This window comes from Balaenoptera ricei, chromosome 6, assembly GCF_028023285.1.
Source record: "Balaenoptera ricei isolate mBalRic1 chromosome 6, mBalRic1.hap2, whole genome shotgun sequence".
Lineage (NCBI taxonomy): Eukaryota > Metazoa > Chordata > Mammalia > Artiodactyla > Balaenopteridae > Balaenoptera > Balaenoptera ricei.
The window spans coordinates 50,474,096-50,498,732 of record NC_082644.1 but is presented as its reverse complement, the minus strand read 5'-3'; the positions used below and the strand labels follow the sequence as shown (position 1 = coordinate 50,498,732).

Sequence of the window (24,637 nt, the reverse complement as noted above, 5' to 3'; positions counted from 1 at the left end):
AGAACCCAACTATTCAAAAAAACATACATTTTGGTAGTTCCTAAGTGCTAGGTCTTACACTCAATGTCACAAATTACCTAGAAAGCATATTAAAAACAGATTCCTGCATCTCACCTCTGGACACTGATTGAGTAGGTCTGAAGTAGGTCCCAGAACCTGTATTTCTAACTCACTCTCCTTGTGATTTTGATGCAACCAAGTTTGGGAATAACTGCTTTAGAATTTCACAGTGCCTGAGGGACTTTGCTTTACTCACTGCAGAAATACTGAATATTTGTCATTTATTCAACATACCATCCATCTATTGCACAAAACCCTACTGGGCTAATGCTACTAGGAAGCCCCAGGAGAAACTGCTAAATAAACCACCTTTCACAGCACTTGATTCACTGTTTTAATATTCCAACCTATAAAATGCATAAATGCTAGGTGGCCTGGAAGACATAAGAGAAACCTGAACTCAAGGGTGCACAAACACTTGTATACTTGTACATAACATATACATGAATTAATCTACTGCAGCCTTCTAACTGAAAGCATGGCGTCACGGCAAGAGTTTTAGTGTAGATATCGAAAGACAAGGATTTGAGTCACAGCTCTGTCTTCAACTGCCTGGTCTAAGCTAAACTCTATGACCACTACCTAGGTCTCAACTCTTTTACTGGAGGCAGAGGTTAGTGCTTAAATCTAAATCATACATGGGTCCCTTCGACCCCAAAACTTCTGTGATTCCTCATGGGTAAAGAGAACATATTTCAAAGAAGCGGGGAACCCAACATGAGTTAGAACAACCCAGGAAGGCAGCAGCTGAAGAAAGAACTTCAGACAGGCTCCAAAAGATGAGACGGTTGCTGTTAAACTGAGTGAGAGGGGCTTCCCTGGTGGCGCAGTGGTTAAGAATCCGCCTGCCAATGCAGGGGACATGGGTTTGAGCCCTGGCCCAGGAAGATCCCACATGCCGCGGAGCAACTAAGCTCGCGAGCCACAACCACTGAGCCCACACACCACAACTACTGAAGCCCACGTGCCTAGAGCCCGTGCTCCGCAACAAGAGAAGCCACCGCAATGAGAAGCCCGCCAGCAACAAAGAGTAGCCCCCACTCGCCACAACTAGCGAAAGCCCGCACACAGCAATGAAGACCCAATGCAGCCGAAAATGAATAAATAAATAAATAAATTTATTTTTAAAAATAAATAAAAAATAAACAGTGAGAAAGAGTATGCCAGGAAGTGGGAGCTGTACAAGCATATATGCAGAGGCTGGGAATAAGATCTGCCTGCAAGCAAAAAGCCAGTCTGACTACCACAGCGAACAGTAATAACACTTGGTTACTCCAAAGTTAAGCAAAATGATATGATAAAACAGTAGGGGAATATGAGAGAATTTTGAGTGAGAAGCAATATGAGGAAAGTGGTGTTTTTGACGGCCACCACCAGGATGGACTGGAGAGAAAGGAAAAAGAGACTAATTTACAGAATAGGGACCGGAAAGGCTTAAATACAACTTCCAAAGGGTACTTAGAGCAGTGAACACTAGGAAAAAGTTGGCTCAGATGTTGTATAAGAACACAAGACACATCTAACTGAAAATAAGGGGGAAAAAAACACACATAGAAAGAACAAATAGACAAAAATGGTGCTATGTAGTTTTGGAAAATGGTCTGCTTTGCCTCAGAGAAATGTGGGCCACATTGAGGACACCAGCTGTTATCTGATCTCTTTGCAGGAACTGAATGGGGGTGGGGAAAGAAGTAGCCTGCTGCTTACCCACCACCTCCACCCCCATCTCAGAAAATCCGAAGAAAAGTACCAGATGCCACATGTGGTGTAAAAGCCACGAGGCATTACTGTCCTTTCTTCCACGTATTCTGCCTGAGCAGCTGGGCCCTGAAGAGAAGGCCGGGTGGTGGACAGTGAGGAAGCAGCTGTCACCAATGGGCTCTCTACAGGCCATGGGTATTTCTTCTATGGAGACCTGTTTCCCCTGCATTTCTACCTTCTCGTGGACCTTACTGCAAAAGAACTGATTTAGAGCAAAAGAACTGACTCAGTAGAATGAAATGAGGGTGGTTACTTCTGGAATGGAGAAAAGGGTATGTCAATCCAACCATCTATTCCATTTTCTTCTTAACCACAACTCAGGACCTCAAAACTACGATAAATTAGCAGCAATCCTGAAGTCAATTTATGTTGGGAGCCTCACAAAAATCTGCAGTAGGATACAGCATTCACAAAACAATCTGAAGGTAACTGGACATTGGATGTCTTCTTTTTAAGAACACTTGATCATTACACTTAACAGTACTATTAAAAGGTTAATCTCTGTGACACAAACAGAGAGCATGCAAAGAAGTGTGGACAATTAGAAAAAATCGTCCAGATTGAAAAACCAAGGTCAAAATAAACAAGTGTTTGCAATCTTAGAATGTATTAGAAATCTAATAATCAGACGTTTCATACGTAGGACATTTTCTTGACCAAGAAACATGTAGAATCTCGGACATCTTACATCCAAGTATATTTGGGGGCCACTGCATACAGTTTCCTTTAGATGAGACAGTGGTGGGAGGCATTGTTCCTCTGGGCCAAAAAATATAAAGAACAAGATGTCAAAACTACCCAGGGCTAGTGAACTACCTTAACTGACAACTCTGAGAGAAGCAACTTTTAAGCACAGAGATGACAATGCATTTCCAGATACCTGAGAAAATGAGCAGAAATCTTCTAAACACGTCTCTAAGCAAGACGGATACCACGGTCAGCTGTGACTAACTTCCCCTTACTACTCCAGGCGATGGTCTGAGCTGAGTTCTTAAATCAAGGGTGGAAAATAGGTTCCAACTTGAGTCAATTGACAGAGGTTGTCTGGAACACTATTTTGAAAAAATACTTGGGAGCCTCATCCAGACTCAGTGAGAAAGACTGCCATGATGGGCAATGTCTGCACTGGGCAGGAGAGGGAAAATTGATGGCACATGTACTAAGCGCGTCTGCCAGAGGCAACGTCCCTTTCATCTTCTAAAGGAAAAGAAATCTACACAGCAAACTGGATTAACTTCTTAACCAGAGAGAATTTACATCAGAATTTCAAAAATTCAAAAAAGCAGGAAAAACATCCATAAAATTATTTACCATTTGTCTTGAAAAGAAAACTGTAACAGAAAAAATAATCTGTGTGGCATGTACACTCTTCTAGTCAGTCTCCTCAAAGTAAACTGAATCTGCCAGAACAGAGTCAAGCTACAGCTCAAGGACATGTTTTTCTATGACCCAAGAGCTAAGAATGATTTTTACATTTTTTAATGATTGGGACAAAATTAAAAGACTATTTTGTGACACATGAAAATTACATGAAATTCAAGTTTCAGTGCTGATAAATATAGTTTTATAGGATCACAGCCACATCTATTCATTCATGTGGAGGCTATATCTTCTTTCAAGCTATGAGGGCAAAATTGAGAAGTTGTGACAGAGACTGCACGGCCGGCGAAGCCTAACATATTTACTACCTGGCCCTTCACAGAACAAGAATGCCAACCCCTGTGCTAGAAGAAATGGTGTAAGGTTTCTTCAAGTTATAGGCAAGTAATTCTCTATCAAAGAAGGAAATTTAATTCAGTAAGTTTCATAAAGTACTTATCTGAGAAAGTTGTTGCTCTGTCCCTTTGTTAACACATAAATAATTTACATGTAGTACTCATGAATAAAGTTTCCCTCATCATGCAACAAACAAAAAAATTCTGCTATGCCCCCCAGAGAAGTGTCCATATGGGCACAAAATGAATAAAGGAAAGAACTACAAGTAGACCTTAATTCTTTTAACCTCTGTTCTGCAAGTAGATTTAAAAAAAAAAAACCATAAACTTACTTTTATTGTTTTGGTTTGAAGTCTCAATCCATTCAGGGTGTTGATAGCTTTCTCTGCATCCTTAGGGTCAATGTAGTTCACAAAGCCATATCCCAAGCTCTGCCCTAATGAAAGGGAAAGGGAAAAAGGCATACGTTAGCTCTACACCACTGATGACAGACATCCACTTTCGTTCTGGCATATGGTCTTGTCATTAACGCCAGCACATTCTCTCAATAGAAAAAAAAAAGTCGACATTAATTCTAGAAATATACATGTGGCCTTTTTTCATCTCCTGTCTATTACAGTTGCAAGTTTAAACATCAGTTAGAACTCAGCAAGCTGTGCTGTTTAAAAAACACACATACCCAAAGTGTTCCATCATACATGTCCTGCCTGAGCCAGAGCCCCCAGCAGCAAGGCGACATTCAGCTTCGGAAACTGTGGGTGCAAGTCCCTGCTGAGCTGCTGTGTGGGCTTCATGGGCACGACTTTTTCAGCTTCAGTTTCCTTACCCGTAAAATTGGAAAGCGAAAAGCATCAACCAAGAATCTGTCAGTGTTCTGTACACATTACCCTGACAAATTTACAGCCTTTACCAAGTACAATTATTTCAGATTCTAAAACGGTGGAGAATCGTGAGTATGTGTGTGTGTACATGTAATATATGTGTGTATATGCATAAGTACATTAATTTTAGAGGAGCTGATTCAAATAAACTGAATCCAATTTTCTAAAAGGGGTCTGAAGACCTAGCTAAGGAATACAGGGAAATATGACCACAAAGATTTACACTTGAGGACATCCAAGCCCATGAGAACATGTGGAAAAGAAAGAAAAGCATAAACAAAGATAAAAAACAGAATAATTTTGGAGTAAGAGTTGCTTCCAAATGAGTCTGTTGTTGCTTTTATCCATCATCTGAGCCCTCTCGCCCCTGGCTCACTGATGTGTCCCGACTCTCAAATGGGAATCAATGGAATGCACCGACAAGTAAAGCCAATCCTAAAGGTCTCCATTTTTCAACTAAGGGAAAGTTTCTCAGTTTGAAAAGGCGAGAAACACTATACGGGTGGTGACAAAAATGGACATTAAAAAGATTTAGTCTACTAAAAGTCAAACCAAACCAATTGAGGTTTCCTGGAAGATCCCAGTAAAGGTCCAAATACTTCTTATTAATTATCATTTTTGGATCAATTTCATAGCAAAAAAAAAAAAAAAAAGGGATTTTTTTTTTTTCTTTTAAGGAGCACCTTAGGTCCAAGTGGTTATGAATACAGATATTTAGAATAGGCTAACCAGAGTGGCCAATGTGGGTCTTTATAAGTATACAAAAAGAGAGAGAGAGAGAGAAGGCTAAATACAATACCTAATAACCATGAAAACTTGGGATTGTATTTTGGGGACCACAATCATTTTGAGGGGATAATCATTGCTAGCTTATACCCTTTTATCAAATTATGTTTTTTTTCTGTTTTTAAAAAAGGGGGTTAGGAGAGAGCTAAAACTAATTCAGTTCATTTTTTTTTTTCTCACACTACTCATATAGATTGTGTTTTACTCAAGGCTCTGTTTTTTAAAAGTTGCACGTGAAACCACTGCATTTTTAAGCATTTGGTTTTTTCCTAATTTGACATTTATCATGTGTCTATTGCATGCACAGTGCCCTCTTATGAAATGTGTTGCAGTTCTGTTGTCACTGAGCAGGATTCAAATAGGCCGAACGTTAAAAAATCTGCTCAAAGAAGCTGTTTATGATGAAAAGAATATAGGCTTTGGAGATAAACACACAGAAGTTCTAATCCTGGCTCTGCTGTTTACCAGCTGTGTGACTTTGAAGAAACTACTTAACCCCTCTGAGTCCTTAACTTCCTTATTTCTAGAATGAGGATAATTCCTACCCAGTGAGGTTGCTAAGGCAGTGATAAGAACATTCACTATTGACGGAGGTAGACCACCCCAGTCAAAAAATAAAGTGAGGAAAAATAACATATATCTACTACATGTTAAGGAGTTTACATGTATTCATTTAAAATTAAACCAGAAAGATGCTACCAATATAACAGGGGAAGGAAAGGCAAAGTGAACATTGGGTGGTTTTGTCACACTGCTATTCTATAACAAAATTAATCAAATTATCAATTGTACTAGCATTGAGTCCATTTCTCCTACCTACCCTCTCCACCACCCTCACACCTGTATTTTGGCAGCTTCTAATCAAAGTCCCTTCTTAATCTTGGTACACACTGGAATAATCTATAGAGCTTAAAAAACAAGAACAAAAACAAAAACTGATGCCTGAGTCCCTTTCCCCAAATTTTTCTTTTTTAATTGGTCTATTATGAAGCATTGATACCAGGTTTTTTAAAGCCTGGTGACTCTAACACATGCAGCCAAGGCTGAGAATCACAGTTTTAATAGTGAGAGATACTCTTGAGGCTGCAAATAAGGCTTCTGGGAGCTCTTAGAGGGGCCAGATGCTGATGGTCTGGGCATGTGAAGTGACTCTGCAAGGAAGACTGCCTTTTTACAGATGCATTTTTAAAAAACCAGTAGATGTCTTTCTTCTAAAATCTTCAAGTTATCCATCACTTCAGAGAAACAGTTTACTGCCTACCGAGGTCACTCTCTAGCAGAGCAGTGCCTGCTAGAGTTGGGTCACTGGGTAAAGTAAAAAATCCTAACCTGCTTAGCTGTCTCTTGCCCTGTCCTCTGAACTCTTACTCCTAGCACATTGTAGGCACTCAAGAAGTTTGCTAAATGCACGAATGAGAAGCACAGTGGTGTTATTAATTTAACCAAAGGTATTATCATCAATGTCAACCATCAGATGGTCTAGCCATTGAATGAATGGGTCTTTGACCTGACCCCCTCAAGCAGCCATGGCTAGTTTTAAGGAGGAGTCAACCAAATTTCAACTATTGGAAATTGAGTAAACTCAATATTTATCCCCAGATGAGCTCTCTGCCGCAAAGTTTCTATTTTGTTTAGTGGTAGTATTAGGAAGAGCAACACCTTCCAATTAGTATTTAAGGTAAGCAAAATGTTATTACTACCCTAAGTGAAATAATATGAAAGGAGATATTTGCTGCTAAACGGCTGCATTCCCAAATCCACTGTAGTAGATGCATTAACATGTTGGCATTGGAACTACAAGGGAGTTAGTAACTTCACAGATTTTCATTTTAAAGTGAGTTAATCAAGTCAGCAAATATGTGTTGGATGCTTAAAATACATGGAGGCATCACAAATGATACAAAGATAGGCAAGACTCTCCCCATTCTCATCTTTAAGCTGTGTGGTGTTCTAGTGTTTAATTTTAGCCTCACACTGATCTTGTGAGATACTCATATTCTTCCCCTGTAAGGAAGAAATGGTATCTGAAGCTGGGCAAGGTCAATCAGCTTCCTCAAATGAAAAAACAGGCAGAAAGTAGTGGTCAGGACTTGAATCCAGGACTCTCAAATGCTATGTTCTTCTCCCCTCAATTCACAACTAGTTTATATCTGAACCTGGGTCACCTTCAGTATGCCTGAAATATAATGTAACCACACATTTTCTAACAGAGCTCTACCACAAAAACTTGTTTTGAGACAGTTGCCTACTGTCTCAAATTCCAGTACTTCTTGTGCAAATATCAATTTCAGTATACAAGAATTCCTACGCTGTTATTCATTCCTATGACAATGTAAAGGCATCTTATTTATACAATGCCTGTTTCAGGTTATTATGAGTACAGATTTTTAAAAAATAGAAGCAGTAGCAAGTCAAACATCAAGAAAAAATATTTAGCCTGGACCCACTTTTTCCCACTTTTGTATGCATCAGCTAGTAACAGTCATAAACTACCAAGGAAGGCTTGGAAACCAAGCATCATTTAACCATATCCTCCAAATCTATTTTTCACGTCATTCTGAATTTAGAATGTGCATATTGACAATCTCAAAACCAAAATCACTTCTTTAAAAAACCTATAAAGCTCTACATTTAAATTCCAAGTATAACAATTATGGAAACCAACATGATCAAAAGAAACTTCTGAACAAAATGACAAAGCTAAGGCTCACCCAAAAAAGCCTTCAAGACAAATAAATCCTGTCTTTAGAAGCCAAAAAATTCCTCTGGTAGCTGAACATCAAGAATAAGGTCAATGCCACTCGTCCCCAGCTATCCTCACAAGCTACCCGTGGTCCCATGCTCTTAGGGATTTTGGAAGCATTTATCTAAGTCTTGGTCCTAATAGTCACAGCTGGGATTCTAAAACTTCACTATGGAGGAAGCTATCTCTACAGTCATAGGACTAAGACCTTCAAAAGCAGGTACTGAAAGCTCCAGGTCAATACCGCACTTCCGCGCATGGTATCCTGTAGACAGTGTCTGTGTGAATGTCTTCTGTTTTGCACCCTTCTTTTTAATCTAAATATATGCCACAGAGAAGGATCACTTCTTCACAAGAGACAGAACAATTACTTATGAACTGCTCCTTGGCATAAGGAGAACAGTTATAAACAGGCTGCTTAGAGCCATGGTCAAGTGATCTAAAGCACAGAGCTGAAACACTCCAAGGCCTCTGAATGGGACTGAGGCACAGTGAGAGCTGCGTGGGGGTCAGAGCAGGAAGAGGAAAACAGGAAGGAAATCTGTTTAGTGACAAAGTGCTAGTGGGAAACACAGTAAACTCCAATTTATCCCAAATGGTGCATAATTCAAAGCAGCAGCCGTTCCCTTGCCACCTACATTGCTTTTAATAGCATACTTTAATTACAAATTTAATTGCATATTTTAATTAAAAATACACAATCTTCTGGACCCATTTAATTCAAAGGTCACTTTATTTAGTCTTTTCTATTTCACATGACTACCAATGTTCTGAATATCAAATTACCCCCTCAGGTTTAAAGGTAAAAGCAATAGATCACCACAATTCTTGATTACAAACCTGGTACATAAATTTAATTTTATCCAACCAATATTAAGTGAGACCCTTCTCAACATGGAATTGTGAAAAATAAAATTCTGTATTTAAAAGTCATCCCAGGGCTTCCCTGGTGGCACAGCGGTTGAGAATCTGCCTGCCAATGCAGGGGACACGGGTTCGAGCCCTGGTCTGGGAAGATCCCACGTGCCGCGGAGTAACTAGGCCCGTGAGCCACAACTACTGAGCCTGCGCGTCTGGAGCCTGTGCTCCGCAACAAGAGAGGCCCCAACAGTGAGAGGCCGGCGCACCGCGATGAAGAGTGGTCCCCGCTCGCCGCAACTAGAGAAAGCCCTCGCACAGAAACGAAGACCCAACACAGCCAAAAATAAACATAAATAAATAAAAAAAAAAATTAAAAGTCATCCCAGGGCTTCCCTGGTGGCGCAGTGGTTTAGAATCTGCCTGCCAATGCAGGGGACACGGGTTTGAACCCTGGTCCAGGAAGATCCCACATGCCGCGGAGCAACTAAGCCCGTGTGCCACAACTATGGAGCCTGCGTTCTAGAGCCCTCGAGCCACAACTACTGAAGCCCACACACCTAGAGCCTGTGCTCTGCAACGAGAGAAGCCACTGCAATGAGAAGCCCGCACACCACAGTGAAGAGTAGCCCCCGCTCGCCGCAACTAGAGAAAGCCCGCGCGCAGCAACGAAGACCCAACACAGCCAAAAATAGATAAATAAAATAAATTAAAAAAAAAAAAAGTCATCCTACATATTTCTCACCAACATTCAGCATTCATTTGTTCAATGATTATAGAAAATCTACTTTTTGCTAATCCCTGAGGATAAGCAAAGAGACAAAAAGTTCCTCTTCATAAAACTCACATTCTGGTAGAAGGAAACAAAAGAACAAGCTCTACAGTATATATTACGAGAGACTAAGGGCTAAGGAGAAAAAAAGCAGAGAGAGGAGAGTTTGGAGTGCAGGGTCAGGGCTGCTGACCTAAATATAGTGGTGAGAGCAGGCCCCACCCTGAAGGTAACATTTGATCCAACACTTCAAGGAAGTAGCTCATAGTTTACCAGGGAAGCTGTGCAAGCAGATTCATTTCAGTGCAAGTTCTACCGTAGGGGTATCACATCCCGTCTGTTCTACCAGCTAAATCTGCCCCCACCCCCATCCCCAGCTCCTCGTCATTAGCACGGGTCCTCACGTATTATTCTAAATTGGATTATTGCTACAATATCCTAACCCATCAACCCTTCCCTAGACTCCTGTTAACTCTAAAACCAGTCATTCTCAACTGTAATGTTGTCTGGGTTATCCTTCTAGAAGAAAATCCCAATCACACTCTGGTTTCCAAGGTCATCATCAGCTTCTTGCTTACTTCTACTAATCCTATACGTACATATACCCTGAAACGCATAATCAGTTCCCTGTGCCTGGAATACACATCTCCAACTGGCCAGCCCTGACAAATCCTTTAGGACTTTCTCTGAGACCATTTCCTGCCACAATTTGTCCCACTCCCAATGCTCACTGTTCAGTGCCCCTCCCTAGTCCTTCCACAGCCTTTATATTATACACCTTTATCTTAATACATATGGGTATTGAGTCAATTTGGATGTCCCCTCCCTTAGACTGTTGAGCAAGGGCAAGCTGAGCATAGTTCCTGATATAAAAGACCCTAGCATAGATTATTAACATGCTCATTGAAACAATGAATGAACGAACAAGCTAATAAAAAAAGAATAAACAAACGAAGAAACAGCCATCTGCCTTCCAGGAACTTACGGTTTAGAAGAGAGATGCCCTTATAAACATGCTCCCCATGTCCCTACATCGCACCAGATGGTTACAGAACAAAAGGAGACAAGATGCTCAAATGTTACAGTATTCTGTCTTTATAAGGGAGTGATGTAAGATACATTTTTTCAAACAGTTCATGTAAAATTTTTCATATGAAAATTTTCTACAAATACCATTTAAATAAAATCTCAATTTAAAAAAATAATGTCACCTAGAGTAATTTGATAGATTTACATAAATCTGTTTCACAAATCTGTAAGTATAAATTATGGGATGTCAGCATATAATTTTGTTGAAAGTGCTTTTTCACTAATATAATTAAGTCTGCCGAGACTATTCATGTACAAGTCAAATAAAATGCAGAGTGAATTCTGTAAAAACCTAGTAGTTGAATCCACAATAAAAGGTGACTATGCTGATTGATGTGTATCTATTATTTTATTTAGAGCAGTAGTAATGCTTTATGAAATAAAAAGGACAAAAGCAGCATGACTCTTTTCTAAATCCCCCAGTAAGCAGAAACAGGTCACTATGGTCCTCTCTGACAAGCAAGACTATTTGCAAGCTGAGGTTTAATAATGTAACACTTAACAACAACAAAAAAGCAAATTGGGAAGATACACTGTCTCTAAACATGGCCCCTATATAAAACTGCATCCCTTAACAAAAAAAGCAAATAATTTGATTTAGGAAAACAAGTTTTCACTCCAAGGGGGGACAATTTTTGTTTTTAAAGACAGACCCACCCCTTTCCCTCATTCTAACACCATTCTTCCCTCCTCCCCCAAACACAAAATGAAGTTGCAAATGTGTTGTGTTTCTTCAGACGGACTTTCTGTTCTTGGGCACTGGTTTTGTGTGTCTGTTCAGACAGGCTGTGCACTGCAGCTCTGGCACCACAACAACATGCACCAGACTTTACAAAGGAGCTTTCTCAACATCTCAGATCTGATGTGTAACAAAACCATGTGGGTACCACACATCAGGGGAAAGCTTTGAGAGAATCTTAGAAGAACAGAGGGATGTAATCTTCTCCAGTCTCTCCAAATTTTAATTCCAGACTTAGCCTGAGTCTCCTCAGATGCCAGATGCAGGAGGTCCTTCCATTTAAATATTCAACTAACTCAGGTCAAATTAAACAGGTCCTCCTCACCGCCCTCTGATGGGAAAGATCAAATTGTGAGGCAGAGAACTGGTGAGATCCTATTACTACAGACCAAGCCAGACTCCCTTGAAAGCTCGGAGCATTTTTACCAGCTTCCCAAAGGATATTACCAGGGATTATCACCAGGATGGAGAATTCAACCTAGACACTCACATAATACAGAAAACAGATGGCTCACTAGAAGACTCATCTTCTACCCAACTGCTAATAAAGCTGGCCTGCGACTAAAGAGCCCAACATTTTTAAATGGTTTTCAGGACTTCACAGATATATTGAGATAACATAGAAGAGTTTAAATCATAATTTTTCTGCTGAAATCAAAGTTGTAAATAGTCATCACTTGGTAAATATTACCTAAGTAGCCTAATGCGAGAGGGAGCAGTTAATGACCTCAGCACCGGAGCATATTCCTACTGAGTTCATTTTAATGGCCATGTCTGTCCTCCGATTATACAACTGGTAGAGCTCCATTTTCCTATCGTTCCAGTCCCAGTAATTATGAATCTGCTGGCGATGCAGCATGACCTTGCTTAAGTTGGCAAAACTGTGGGTTCTTAATACATCACCATTTCAGACAACATTAAGAACTCCCACACAATTCAGTCTTAGGCTTCTGAGAACAGCATATTAAATCCTCTAAATTCTCAAATAGTGCATATGGGTACTAAGATGTCTTGCACCGGAGACCAGGAAGATTAGGAAAAATGATCTTTATTTAAAGTGGGAAAATAAACTATTTCTTCTAGTACACCCATCTTAGGAGAAGACTTTAACTTGGATCAGGTTCTCTAGCTTGAGAAAAAGTGAATAAGATATTATAGCATCTCAACACCATTGTTAAAAACAAACAAACAAAAAACAAAAAACCAGTTCTCATTACTCACTGATTTAGGTAGTTGCTCTAAAAGAAAACTCAGCAGGCCTACCTTCAAACACTGGAGCTATCCCCGTGGTGAGAGCAAAAGCCAGAAAACTGTTAGTTGGCCAGAAAGTCAGACCTTACCGTTCAAAAAAAGTTAGGATATTAACATACCCTGAGCTAGGGCAAAATCAACTCTCAGTTAAAGATCTGAGTCTGCTACAATAGTCTCACTTCTTTGTTACTTATAATTAACTCTATACAGATTTCCCCTGCCACACACACACAAAATGGGGCTTGTGCGGAATTCCCCGACAGTCCAGTGGTTAAGACTCTCTGCACTTTCACTGCCAAGAGCGCAGGTTCAATCCCTGGCTGGGGAACTAAGATCCCGCAAGCCGCAGGGTGCAGCCAAAAAAACCCAAAGAAACAAAAAGGGACTTGTGTTATCTGCTTTATTTTGTGCTTACTTAAAAAGCAGTAGAGTTGTTCAAATAAATATCATTTGAGATCAGGGCCAGGGAACTATATTCCTCAAAATACTACTGTGGTAAAGAGGGAAACCAGTTAACAACTGCAGTAGTAAAAAGGGCATCTGCTGTTGCTTGCACTACCAGCTGGCGTCAATCTACACACACACGGAAATCGGTAAGCAGTCCATCAAAAAGCAGTACAGCTTCTTAATGTGCTTCTCTCTTTGTAAGAGATTTTTTTAATTTAGATATTGCAAGAAAAAAAACGTAAAGGCCCTAAACACTATAATTAGCCCAGTGCCCTTTCTGAGCTGTATAAGAGAGTTTTGCAAACCACTATGGTGTGGTGTTTTGTCCAGAAGAATGGGAAACATTAGTCAGACCATGCAAATCCCACCAGGTCCACATGACTTAAAAAAATTGTTACAGAGGGTAAGTTTTCTTCCTGAACACATAATGGTTTTTTTTAAAAAAGTCTCTAGCTCGCCCCAAAGTTAAAGTTTCACCAGCCAAAACCTTCCAATAGGAAAAGCTCGGTAAGTCTGGAAGAGAGGTCTGTTCCCACTGCCCCATAAATGCTTTTATCTAGCTTTCTGGAAGCAAACAGTACCACTACCTAATTACTGACTGCTATCAAGCAACTTATGAGCCTTATATTACATACAGCCAACATATTTAATTCTCACAACAAAGCTCTCTGTAACCCATTTTACAGTAAAAACATGGAGGTCCTGAGATATTAACTAACTTGCTCAAAAGGCACAGAGGTAGCTGGTAAGTGGTAGTGTAGTTTTCGAAACCATAATTGACTTATACAAACTCGGTCTTTTCAGCATACATTTCACTGCCTTTGGCCAAGCTTGGGAATTATTTTGAGGCAGAGTCCTGTGCATCCGAAGTACACAACTTTTCAACCAGGATATTCATACTCTCCAAATACACCTGCATTGTTTTTCTTGTTCTTTGTCATGTAACTGATTGACTGGAACTTCACCATTCTTTCTCAGTCCATCAAGACACTATGTATTAAAAGAAAAAACCACGAAAACGTTTATCGCCCCACAGGTACACAAACCACTTCAACCCTCAAAACAAATCCATCACTACGAAACACATAGATTAGAGATCTCCGCATTATAAAAATATTCATTTAAAACAGGACTTGCTTTACATACTCCTTTTCCAGAAACTCAGAAAGCAATTCTTATGGCTAAAGCCAAACATGTTTGCTACTGCCAAATTCGTCTCCCACACAAGACACTTCCCTCATCAGCAGATTGCATTGAAATGCTTTCACACGCATAGCATGGTTTTCTAGCTGCAGAAAAGCAGGTGGGATCAGTACCACATGGTCTCTGCCCTCTAAGATCTTAGCTCAAAAATTTAAAGCAAGACAATAACCAAGAGAGATGCAGGCACTTAATGAACACAGAACACCTATATTTAATCACTGGCGTTTCATGCTTAACCAGGATGAACTTGAAGAGAAGGCTTTAGTTGGTTCAAACAGAGGAGGTGAAATTTAGGAGATTCTTGTCAGAGAAACTGTGGAAACAGGCATATGGAGAAGAGCTAATTGGTAGAGAAGTACAGAGGAGTTGGTTAGCCCAAAGGCGCACTGAACAACAAGTGGTCTGTGCAGAGGTAAGAAGCAGACCCTCCATCTTGAGAACAGGGGCACCCCATGTAAAGGCTTGTAGTGGTCATAGTGTAGGATGCACCAAGCAGGAAGTGACGATGAAACACACGAGAGAAACCTATGGAGGTTAACTTTGGCGGCTTGAACAATCACTAAGGAGATGCAGCTCTAGCATCAAGGAGACTCCTGGGGAAGAAGCCGTGACAACCCAGAAAGGGGATCTAACCCCAAATCCCTTTCAATAAAGTCCCCAGAGATCTCTAAAAAGACAAAAATGAGAGGATAAAAACCCATCATATCTTTCATAAGTCCCTACAAATCGCCCCAATCCTAAATCTCAAACTTCTCATCTGGACAAATCCCAGCCCAAACCTTCTATTCCTAATTCTCCTATTCCACAAAAACTTTTGTTCACGCTACAGTTCTCTGAGCCCCTGCCAAGTACACTCGTATCTGAAAATGAGCCTGATTAACTCAGTCCAAGTGGCCTTTTCCCCCAAAACTGAACTTTCGGAACAAGTACTCTTTTCCTTCAGAGGGTCTTCCAGATTAAGGGCCAGGATCGGAATCGAAAGCAACCCCTCAAGCCCCAGGAGGATCTGTATTTCCCTGGTGTGATAACGTCTCACCTTCATAAGAGTAACAAGACACAAGGAACCTTTAGAACCTTAGGTTAATACCCTGACATGAATGCAGAACCACCCACCTAACGACCTCTCAAATATTCATTCACTATGAATCTAACAGGGTATAGATAACCCCCAGCCAACAAAAAGCAGCACTAAAGATGACTGCCCCACAGAAGGCTTATGATTTCTGAGATCTCTTTTACAAAGCTATAAAAACGTATGTACCTGAATGCTCCCCAACTCCCAGTTAAGCTGCTATTATGAGTGAAAGTGTTAATAACTACCCTAAGTGGGCGCAAAGTGTTAACAGACCTCACTTTGACATTTTGTGTAGCAATCACGAAGTTATACACCACTTCTGTATTCACACACATATCTAATTCCTTTACATATAATATGGTAATACCAAGTCAAAAAATGAAGAGGGGGAGGGAGGAAGGCCAGGTCATTTAAGGAGGAGACACTGGATAGCACTGTATCATCAAGAAAAGAAAGTTTCAAATAAAGTAAAAGCACATATCATTTCACCTTCTTATCTGCATCACTGATAAAGTATCCTCCATGCAAGTAACAAGGCTTCCTTCCATCTGGGGACAACTCTCCACTTTAGTTCATTTTATTTTAAAGAGACAGACCAGAATGAAATTAGTGGTATTTTTAGCAACAACAAAGGAAGTAAAATTCCAGAGGAATCCATTGTCCCCAATCTACACAAAGATGTAGGTATAAATAACATACGATTTTCCTTCTCTCTGTACAGGACATTTTGTTTAGTCTATATTTAATAAAGAAAGGCAGTTACATTTCCAAGACGATGTGAGGAGCAGGGGTTTTTTTCCTCCCCCTCAATTTAAAATAGTCACACAAAAGCACTGATTTTTATACTTAGGAGAAATCCCCAAACAGACCAATTGTGTTTTGGCAGGTTAGGGTATAAATGCTGACTATAAAGGAAACCTATTTAAATACTGCAGATACAGCTTCAAGGACCTCAAAAAAGCCCTCTCTGAAGCAGTAAAGAGGAAAGAATCCCAATGGAACAAAATCTATAGAGGAAGCTGAGCAGGACACGGTAAAAGTGGTAAAGGCTGCAAGTCAGGTGGGAGCCATGGCTACAATTAAGTCAAAGAGGTGCCCTGACAAAAATAAATATCCGCTTTGTTTCTTGCTAAGGGACAGCTATGTTACAGCAAACCACTCTGAGACCCCAGTGCAATTTCTCCACCAATTAACAGATGGCTTCTAAACAGAAATACAAAAGGGGCTAGCTCTTGCAATTGCCACATTCATATCACACAGAAGCATCTCTCCCACAATCACCTAGTTTAAAAGTTGAAAAAATTAGGTCCTGTAATCCTCTAACATTAAAAATTCACAAAAGCACAAGGACAAAAAAGCAAATGCTTAATAGATTTGGCCTAGACGATCATTCAGCACACAAAGGTGATGCAGCACTACCCACACCAGCATCACAGCAAACGCACCATCACATGGAACTAGAGAGGTGTGTCTTTTACCACTGACTAAAAGTATATTAAAAATGAAACATTCAAATCATATAGTCCACAACTTAGTATACCTGACCACTGCTGCTAACTCCTGGATACATTATCCCTGTGAGACAGGAAAAACCTAAACACGAAAATAATCTTCTTAACTTATTACCATTTTATTGTCTCATGTACCCACGAATCTACAAGCAGGGTGCAGGTAAAAAATTTTATTCAAGAAGAGCATCTCAACTTTAATTCAACTTAGGAAATTTTAAAATGTTTTCTTTCATCTGCTATTACTAAAGTTACTGGACTACTTGCTTATTCTCATATCTGAGGTTCACTCTCGGGGAAGGTGCTGTGTTTTTATGGCACCAGATTAGTATTAAGGACCCTCTGGATGTGGGAAGGTAACTTCTACAGACAGAGCTGCTAGGTTTTAGGGGCCATATTGCATAATTCTACAAACACATTTCAAGATTAGGGCAAAGACAGGTAACAAAAGAGCTCTCATTCATACTAATCCATCTTTTTGCCACCAAGTGTCCCCTAAAGAAAAGGGGTCAAGGAGTTTATGGCCTCCTGCTAAGTCTAAGACCTAGATCCATTAAATGATACCTCATCAGTGACAAAATCTACCTTGCTCTTGTCAAGTAAGTTTCACAGATAATTTCAGACCTGTAATCAGTCACATTAAAGAGCATCCTACTCAGGAGAATGCTGTACAAAACACTAGGTAGTCGACTACAAGTACATCACTCAAATAAAGATGTCACTGAACACTAGTCTTTAGCTCATTCTAGTATGCAATAACCTTTAGTGTCGAGGAGTTTTCCTATTTTGTTGCTGACAATTTCTTACTTGCTATCTTTTAAAGCGACAGGACATTAAATAGTTATATATTACAAACTAATCTCCCGTATTTAGGGAAAAACTTGAAAACCTTATGTATGCTGCCAGATCACTTACTAGTTAAGTCCTATTCCCAAATATAAGGCTTATTCTAGTTCTCTTAATAAACACTAACATTATTAAGGTAATCCATATATACCTAAATTACCAATCTTACTTTCCTCAAGGAAGAAAATATTTCCTAGCAAGAAACCACACATATATGTACTCTGAATTGCATTTCGTTAACCCAAAAGCCTTCTATACTTTATCTGAGTTCTTGATCCTCTGCTCCTCCCTAAAAAACATACATCTAAAACTAAAGGAAGTAAAACTTGTATTATGGTTTAAAAAGCTTTATCATCTTACAGTTGTGACTTGTGTATGTGTAAAAACCTCAGACATCTCTGAGATTCAGTTAAGATCCAGATAAAGATTGACTGGTTCTAAACAGCATTCTTTTGAAGCAAGGAAGAGGGGCACATTATTTTTCATAAGCCTCCAGAATATGAAATATTACAAACATATAATTTAAAAATTCAATTAAGTATTCTATGCTACTTGGCCATCTTAATTATAGTCCTTCCACTCTTAAAACATGGGAATTAACCCATAATTTCTTCTCTTTCCTAGCAATTCAAGACTTCTGGTTGAATATCCAGAAAAAAAAACCTAAAGGTTAACCATAGTGATAACTATATTAGTTACCAAATTTCGTCAAATAATTGTCCTTGGTCAAATTTTAAATCTTACCATAAGATATAATTACTTCCCAATCTTGACTGCCGCCTAAGCCTTTGATTCCATCATTCCTTACAAAGCTAAGGTGTTCCTTCAGTTTAATTTTCTATCACTTTCATCTAGGATAAAAAAAAAAGTGAAGCAAAATTTCTAAGGAAATTCAAATCAAGTGACCAGGAGCTAAGTGAGATTTTTACAATCCCCACAGGATTTTGTTTTCTGAATGCAGAATCTACAGCCTAATTAAGGTGTTATTCAAAGATTTTCTGTATCATTTCCTAAAACCTGGTAATATCTTGGCCAGGCCATCCTTCTTCCCACCCCCATGCTGTGTTTTTACTTAAAGCTACTTGAACAGAAATCCCATTCTAATCCTCTAAAGCTTACATAAATATCTTAACAGGTTGCATGGTAAGAACATAAAATTGATCGGATATTATTTCAAACAAAGCTAAGATTCTGCATCAATGATTAGAAATAAAAATACTAAAAATAAAGATAAAACTAGAATTTGATCTTTTTGAAGAGAACTGAAGACTGTTCAAAAGAAACTGATACTGATGATGTATACCACTGACTCCATGGAACACAGAAATTTAATGCCTCTAAGCATACCTATGTCCCCACGTGGCTAGAAACCAAGGGGTTTTAATTAAATGATGACTAAGTAAGCATAGGGAATAAATGAAGGTTATTCACAAGCAAGCTTGTTTTTCTACAAGGTATATGCCTCTCATCAGCTGCTATAAACAGTGGGAGCCACCAAACATTACTGACCTCTGAAGATTAACCAGCTGAGTGACCACAGAGAATGCCATTACTACTGGTGATCTCACTCAAGGAGGAAAGTAGTGACCACAAAACATAATGAAATGGGGGAGAAGTCACAAGATGTTATTTAGGACAGAATATCAATTATCTTCATTGCACCTACGACTTTTGCATAATTATATCAGAACTTCCATTTCCCTCCACCAATGACAATGTGAATCAAATATGAGTCAACTCTTTGAAAGATAGAGCCAAGTGACTTTATAAAATACACATACGTATATACCTCGCAAAACAGAGACAAACATCTTTACCAATAGCTTTTGTTTTCCTCAAAGCTAAAAGTCTCAGGGCAAGTAAGCAGTCAGCTTGGGCAGTTCATCTATTACAGCTATGACAAATTTAGCAGGTTCAAAGGAGGGAAAACTGTGACCCTACAGACACTGGGAAAATGGTCAGGAGGCGAACCCTGGAGGGTTACTGGCAATAAAGAGTACCGTACAAAAAGGGGTAATTGTTTTGTTAGAAGTGAAAGATAGTCCTTAAACAACAACCCTCAGACTCCATCAGAGGTAAAAGCTGTTCCAAACAAACCAAAATAAAAATAAAAATCACAACACCTTTATCCCTACGAAGCAGTAATATGTCTGAGTATCTGATGACTCCAGACTGCAGCTTAACTTCTTCCACATCATAGATGCTTTAGAGAATCTAGCTAAACACACGTGGTATGTTAAAGAACTAAAAGTTCATGTTAGAATGATATAGGTGTGAAAGGTATCCAACTAACTGGAAATATCTTATGACCTGAGCCAAAAAAGGGCCCAATCTCCCATTTCGATTCAAATAACTTCCGAATGGAAAACTTTCTGGTCTAAACAAGATGTTATCTAGAAGGTGAGGCCTGGAACCTGCACCTTCTTTGACAGCCCTGTGTGGAAAGACGTTGAGTTCAAAACAGGGACTTCTAAGCAATTTCAAAAGTTACTTTCTTATGGGTCAATGTGATGTCAACGAAAAAAAAAAAAAATCAGTAAGCTTACTTTTGGGTGTGTAGAAAAGTAAACTCCTGCACACAGAGACAGAAATGTGAATTAAGCAAGAATTGTTTCACTAGAGTTCTATACTATAAGTAACATAAACTGACTCTAGCTAACTAGCAAAAGGGAATTTACTGGAAGAGGCACAGAAATTTTCAGAATCAATAGGGGTTGGGAACCAGGCTCCAGTGGGCTAAGTGGTGAAAAGAACCACCATCATCTCAGATCTAAAACACACAGTCTGATGAGATGGGTCACCATCACCATCTCATCCTTCCATCACTTCCTTGAGGTCTTGGGAGAAAATACCTAATTGATTTTACTTGGGTCCCATACTGGCCCCTTGTCTATACTAAGGCAAGGACAGAGAGAACCTGTCTCTTGGCTTCTGGAACTATACTCCCACCAACTGTACACCAGGAAAGAGAATACCTCAATATGGAATGGTCTTATGAAATCAGAGAGACAATCTTCTCTTGCATCCACGAAGGGTCTTACAACTTTCTCCATACAAACTGAAAAGAAATACCTCTCTTATTTCTCATCAAATAAAAGACTGCTTCAAAGATTGACCATCAAATGGAATAATCAACAAATCACTAGTGGACCAGACCATCCCCTGCATATAGGAAGCATTGCTTCTAACTCCTAGCTCAAAAACAAAAGAAAGTCACCAATTTAGAACATTCTGCATCCCCCTCTGCAAACTATGACCAGTTCCCTCTACCTCTACCACACCTTAAAAATAAGGTGCCAATAACGTAAGAAATTACATTATCAGAGTATGTTGTGACTCAGGATCTCTTTAACAGATAGTCACTACCCTAAATCAAGTACCCAACACTGGCTGATATTCTCCAGCATGCCAAGATTCTTAGTTAGACAAAGGCTGCTAACCTGAGTCACTTTCACCACTAATACCGGTCAAGAACTTACAGCTCCAGAAGAACATCTTCCCTAACCCAATAAGAGGTCTTTGGTAGCTCCCCACAAAGAACGCAGCACAGAGAAGTCTGCATGAAGCCTGAATTAAGACCTTAAACCATAAAAAGTATTAACTTTTTTTTATTCTTTTATTAAAGCCTCCACCGGGGGAGCCTTTCTGCTAAGTCTCAACTCATGGAATTGCTCTTAAGTTGTCAATAGCCAGCATTTGAAAATAAATACAGTCACTAAGCGTGGAATGATGTTCCTGTAGCCAGCAGGCATCTGGCAGATGCCAACAGAGAAGGCAGGAGGCCAAGATATGAGACCAAAAATTTTAAAGGAAGGCTGCTCTACTCAGTAGCATAGAATCTGAAATAATGTAAAGGCAGAAACAGGCCACCACCTGCCTCTAAATTCAGCCGACATCAGCATCTGTCTCCCAAAGTTGCTGCAGGAAGATGCTTAAGGCTTTCTTTACTACAGTAATTGTTCCTGTGGTCTAAAAAGGAATGTCCCTGGCTGGGGTTTTTTGGTTTTTTTTTTTTTTTAGGGGAGGTGGGATTGGGTGGGGTGGGGTGGGTAGAAGGAGTGCTGGGGAAGGAAGAAAAATGGAAGGAAAAGCTAAAACTATAGAAGAGAATTTCTATTTTTCCCTCTTTGGCTCCTTCTATTGAGCAACAGCTTTCTGCCAAGATTTCCTTCAGGTTCTCAGTGGAGGAGAGGATGAAGTGAGATAAAGAGAAAGAAGTCTGGAGCCATCGGCCTGTGTCCCAGGACACCCCACAGGCGGTCACCCCTGGACGTTGTGACTCTCTGGGAGAAGAGGAAGTAGAAAAAAAGTGTGAAGGCAGAGAAAACTGCTGGAGAGCAAAGCTGCTTTAGTTCTTTTCTGAATCTACCGTGTGTGCCACTGCCTCTTCTTCCAGGTGGCCTGCCGTTATGCCATGGAGATTGCAGGCAACTTCCACAAGAAGAAAACAAGCCTGAACCAGGCTGGACCACTGCAAAGGGGCGAGATGAAGTCCCTGAAAGTAGTGAGCAATCTGATTAAATACTGCACAAATTCACTGTTTTACCTGGATATTCCTTTTATGGGGAAACTGGCAAGAACTAAGTTTGAAGACAAAGAAATTATTTCAAAGGGAGGGGTTGATTCCTAAAGGCAAGTTGAAATGAAAGGAAATAAAATACGCAGAAAAGCCCATGGTCCAAAGAAACTTACTATCTCCTGAAACAATTACTATATATACAATATATATGTTATAAATATTATACATATTATTTTTAAAAGTATTTTAGAAGTAAATTATATATATATGTGTATGTGTATATGTATGTGTGTGTGTATATATATATATATATATATATATATATATATATATATATATATATATATATATAAATATAAAATTTACTTTTAAAGTACTTTGGTAGGGCTTCCCTGGTGGCACAGTGGTTAAGAATCCGCCTGCCAATGCAGGGGACACAGGTTCGAGCACCGGTCCTGGAAGATCCCACATGCCACGGAGAAACTAAGCTTGTGTGCCACAACTACTGAGCCTGTGCTCTAGAGCCCACAAGCCACAACTACTGAGCCCGCGTGCTGCAACTACTGAAGCCCGTGCACCCTAGAGCCCGTGCTCCGCAACAAGAGAAGCCACCGCAATGAGAAGGCCATGCACCGCAACGAAGAGTAGCTCCTGCTCGCCACAACTGGAGAGAGCCCGCACGCAGCAATGAAGACCCAACACAGCCAAAAATAAGTAAATAAAATAATTTATAAAAAATAAATAAAGTACTTTGGTATAACAAATACTGTACAATTTCACTTTTTACTTATATGAGGTACCCAGAATAGGCAAATTCATAGAGATAAAAAGTACAATGGTGGTTGCCAATGGCTTGGGGGAAACAGGGTGGGAAGTTACTGTTTAATGGGTACAGAGTTTCTGTTTGGAATGATGAACTGGTTCTAGAAAAAGTGGTGATGGCTGCACAACATTGTGAATATACTTAATGCCATGGAGCTATACACTTAAAATGATTAAAATGGTAAACTTTATGTTATATATATATTTTACCACAATTAATTTTTTTTTTGTCATGAATCAGTGTGATGTTATTTATGTGCCAGTAGTTTTAAGCTTTAATCCTAGGAGTGGTCATCTAACACACTATCCTGAATGCACACACAGTCCAGGAATAATTAACTAGCAAAACACAAGTAAGGACCAACCTCCAAAAGTGACTAGTTACAAGACTATCTACTATCCATATCTAAATCAACAACCATTTCTCTGCTAATTAGTATACTGAATGTCAAAATGGGTTTTTGTTCCTTGAGCTACTTATTGTTAATTAGTGTAATGAGAGTTAGAAATGGGGTCTCATTGGTAAAATCAAAGGTATTCAAGATATGCAGATGTGCTAAAGTAGTTTAGAGACACTACCCACCCCTGTATAAACAGGACACAAGAATCCAAGGTGGCTTTAACTTGTACCCTTATGGATAGGACCCCTAAATATGAAATGGTCCTGGGTTCAGCCTTTGTTCAGAAGGATTTCCTTTTGCATGACTCAAACAGAGGGCACAGATCCCCATCTCTGGAATGCTATGCTGTCAGCCTCAAGTGAACATTTCATAAAAGGTGTGTTTGAAGCACCTAAAAAAGAACAGAGAACTGGGACTTCATTAAGCTTGCAAAGTAACTGTATCAGTCACTTAGGGCCAGCTTGCTAGATGTCTGTACGTGCAGAATTTGGTCTTGAGAAACAGCTAAGCCTCACTCCTCCCTCTCTGATGTTTACTTTCACCAACCCAAAATCACCTAAGAACTGTATACACTAAATTAAGTTCATTTGCAGTATCTCACCACCACCACCACCCCCAAAAAAGGGGGGAGGGACTCTTTAAAAGTCTGCTGTCCAGCTCTAGAAACCAGGAAAGAATACTAGATGACCTCCTTACATGATGGCTATGTCCACATATGTTGTTTTCCATAAACACTCAGAGAACTAAAATCTCAAAAAAAATCAAGGAACCTAAGCTCAGAAGATTCCACATTCTGATTTTTAATAGCTCATTAGGTCTATTTTAATGTTCCCAAATATGCAATTGGGGAATATAATGCAGTGAACAACCTTATCATGCCTTTTTGGAAAGGCTTCCAATTTCCAGCACTTACAAAAGGAAATGTATTGATAAAAAAACACAGTAACAAATCAGTATTGACAATTCTGTATTTTAACCTGATTACAACATGAATGAAGGGAATTTATCCCTGAAATAAAAGTCCAGAAATACCAAGAATATAAGGGTCTAAAAACAACCCTGGTTAAATATCTTGAGGTTAAATGTTAGATCCCAAATCATTCTGCTTGAAAAGGTAATATGTTGTCAGAATACATGTCAGAATCCCTAAGCACTATGCTT

The 24,637-nt window shown here is 39.5% G+C and overlaps 1 protein-coding gene across 6 annotated transcripts in view; it reads right to left on the bottom strand.

The window, feature by feature from the left end:
• ELAVL2 (ELAV like RNA binding protein 2) overlaps positions 1-24,637 on the bottom strand; it is a 71,208-nt gene that overhangs the window by 32,785 nt on the left and 13,786 nt on the right. For all 6 annotated transcript variants that reach the window (XM_059926377.1, XM_059926379.1, XM_059926382.1 and 3 more), the window contains exon 3: positions 3,869-3,972. In XM_059926377.1, coding sequence (XP_059782360.1) covers positions 3,869-3,972 — 104 coding nt within the window. The remainder of the gene's footprint in view (positions 1-3,868; positions 3,973-24,637) is intronic.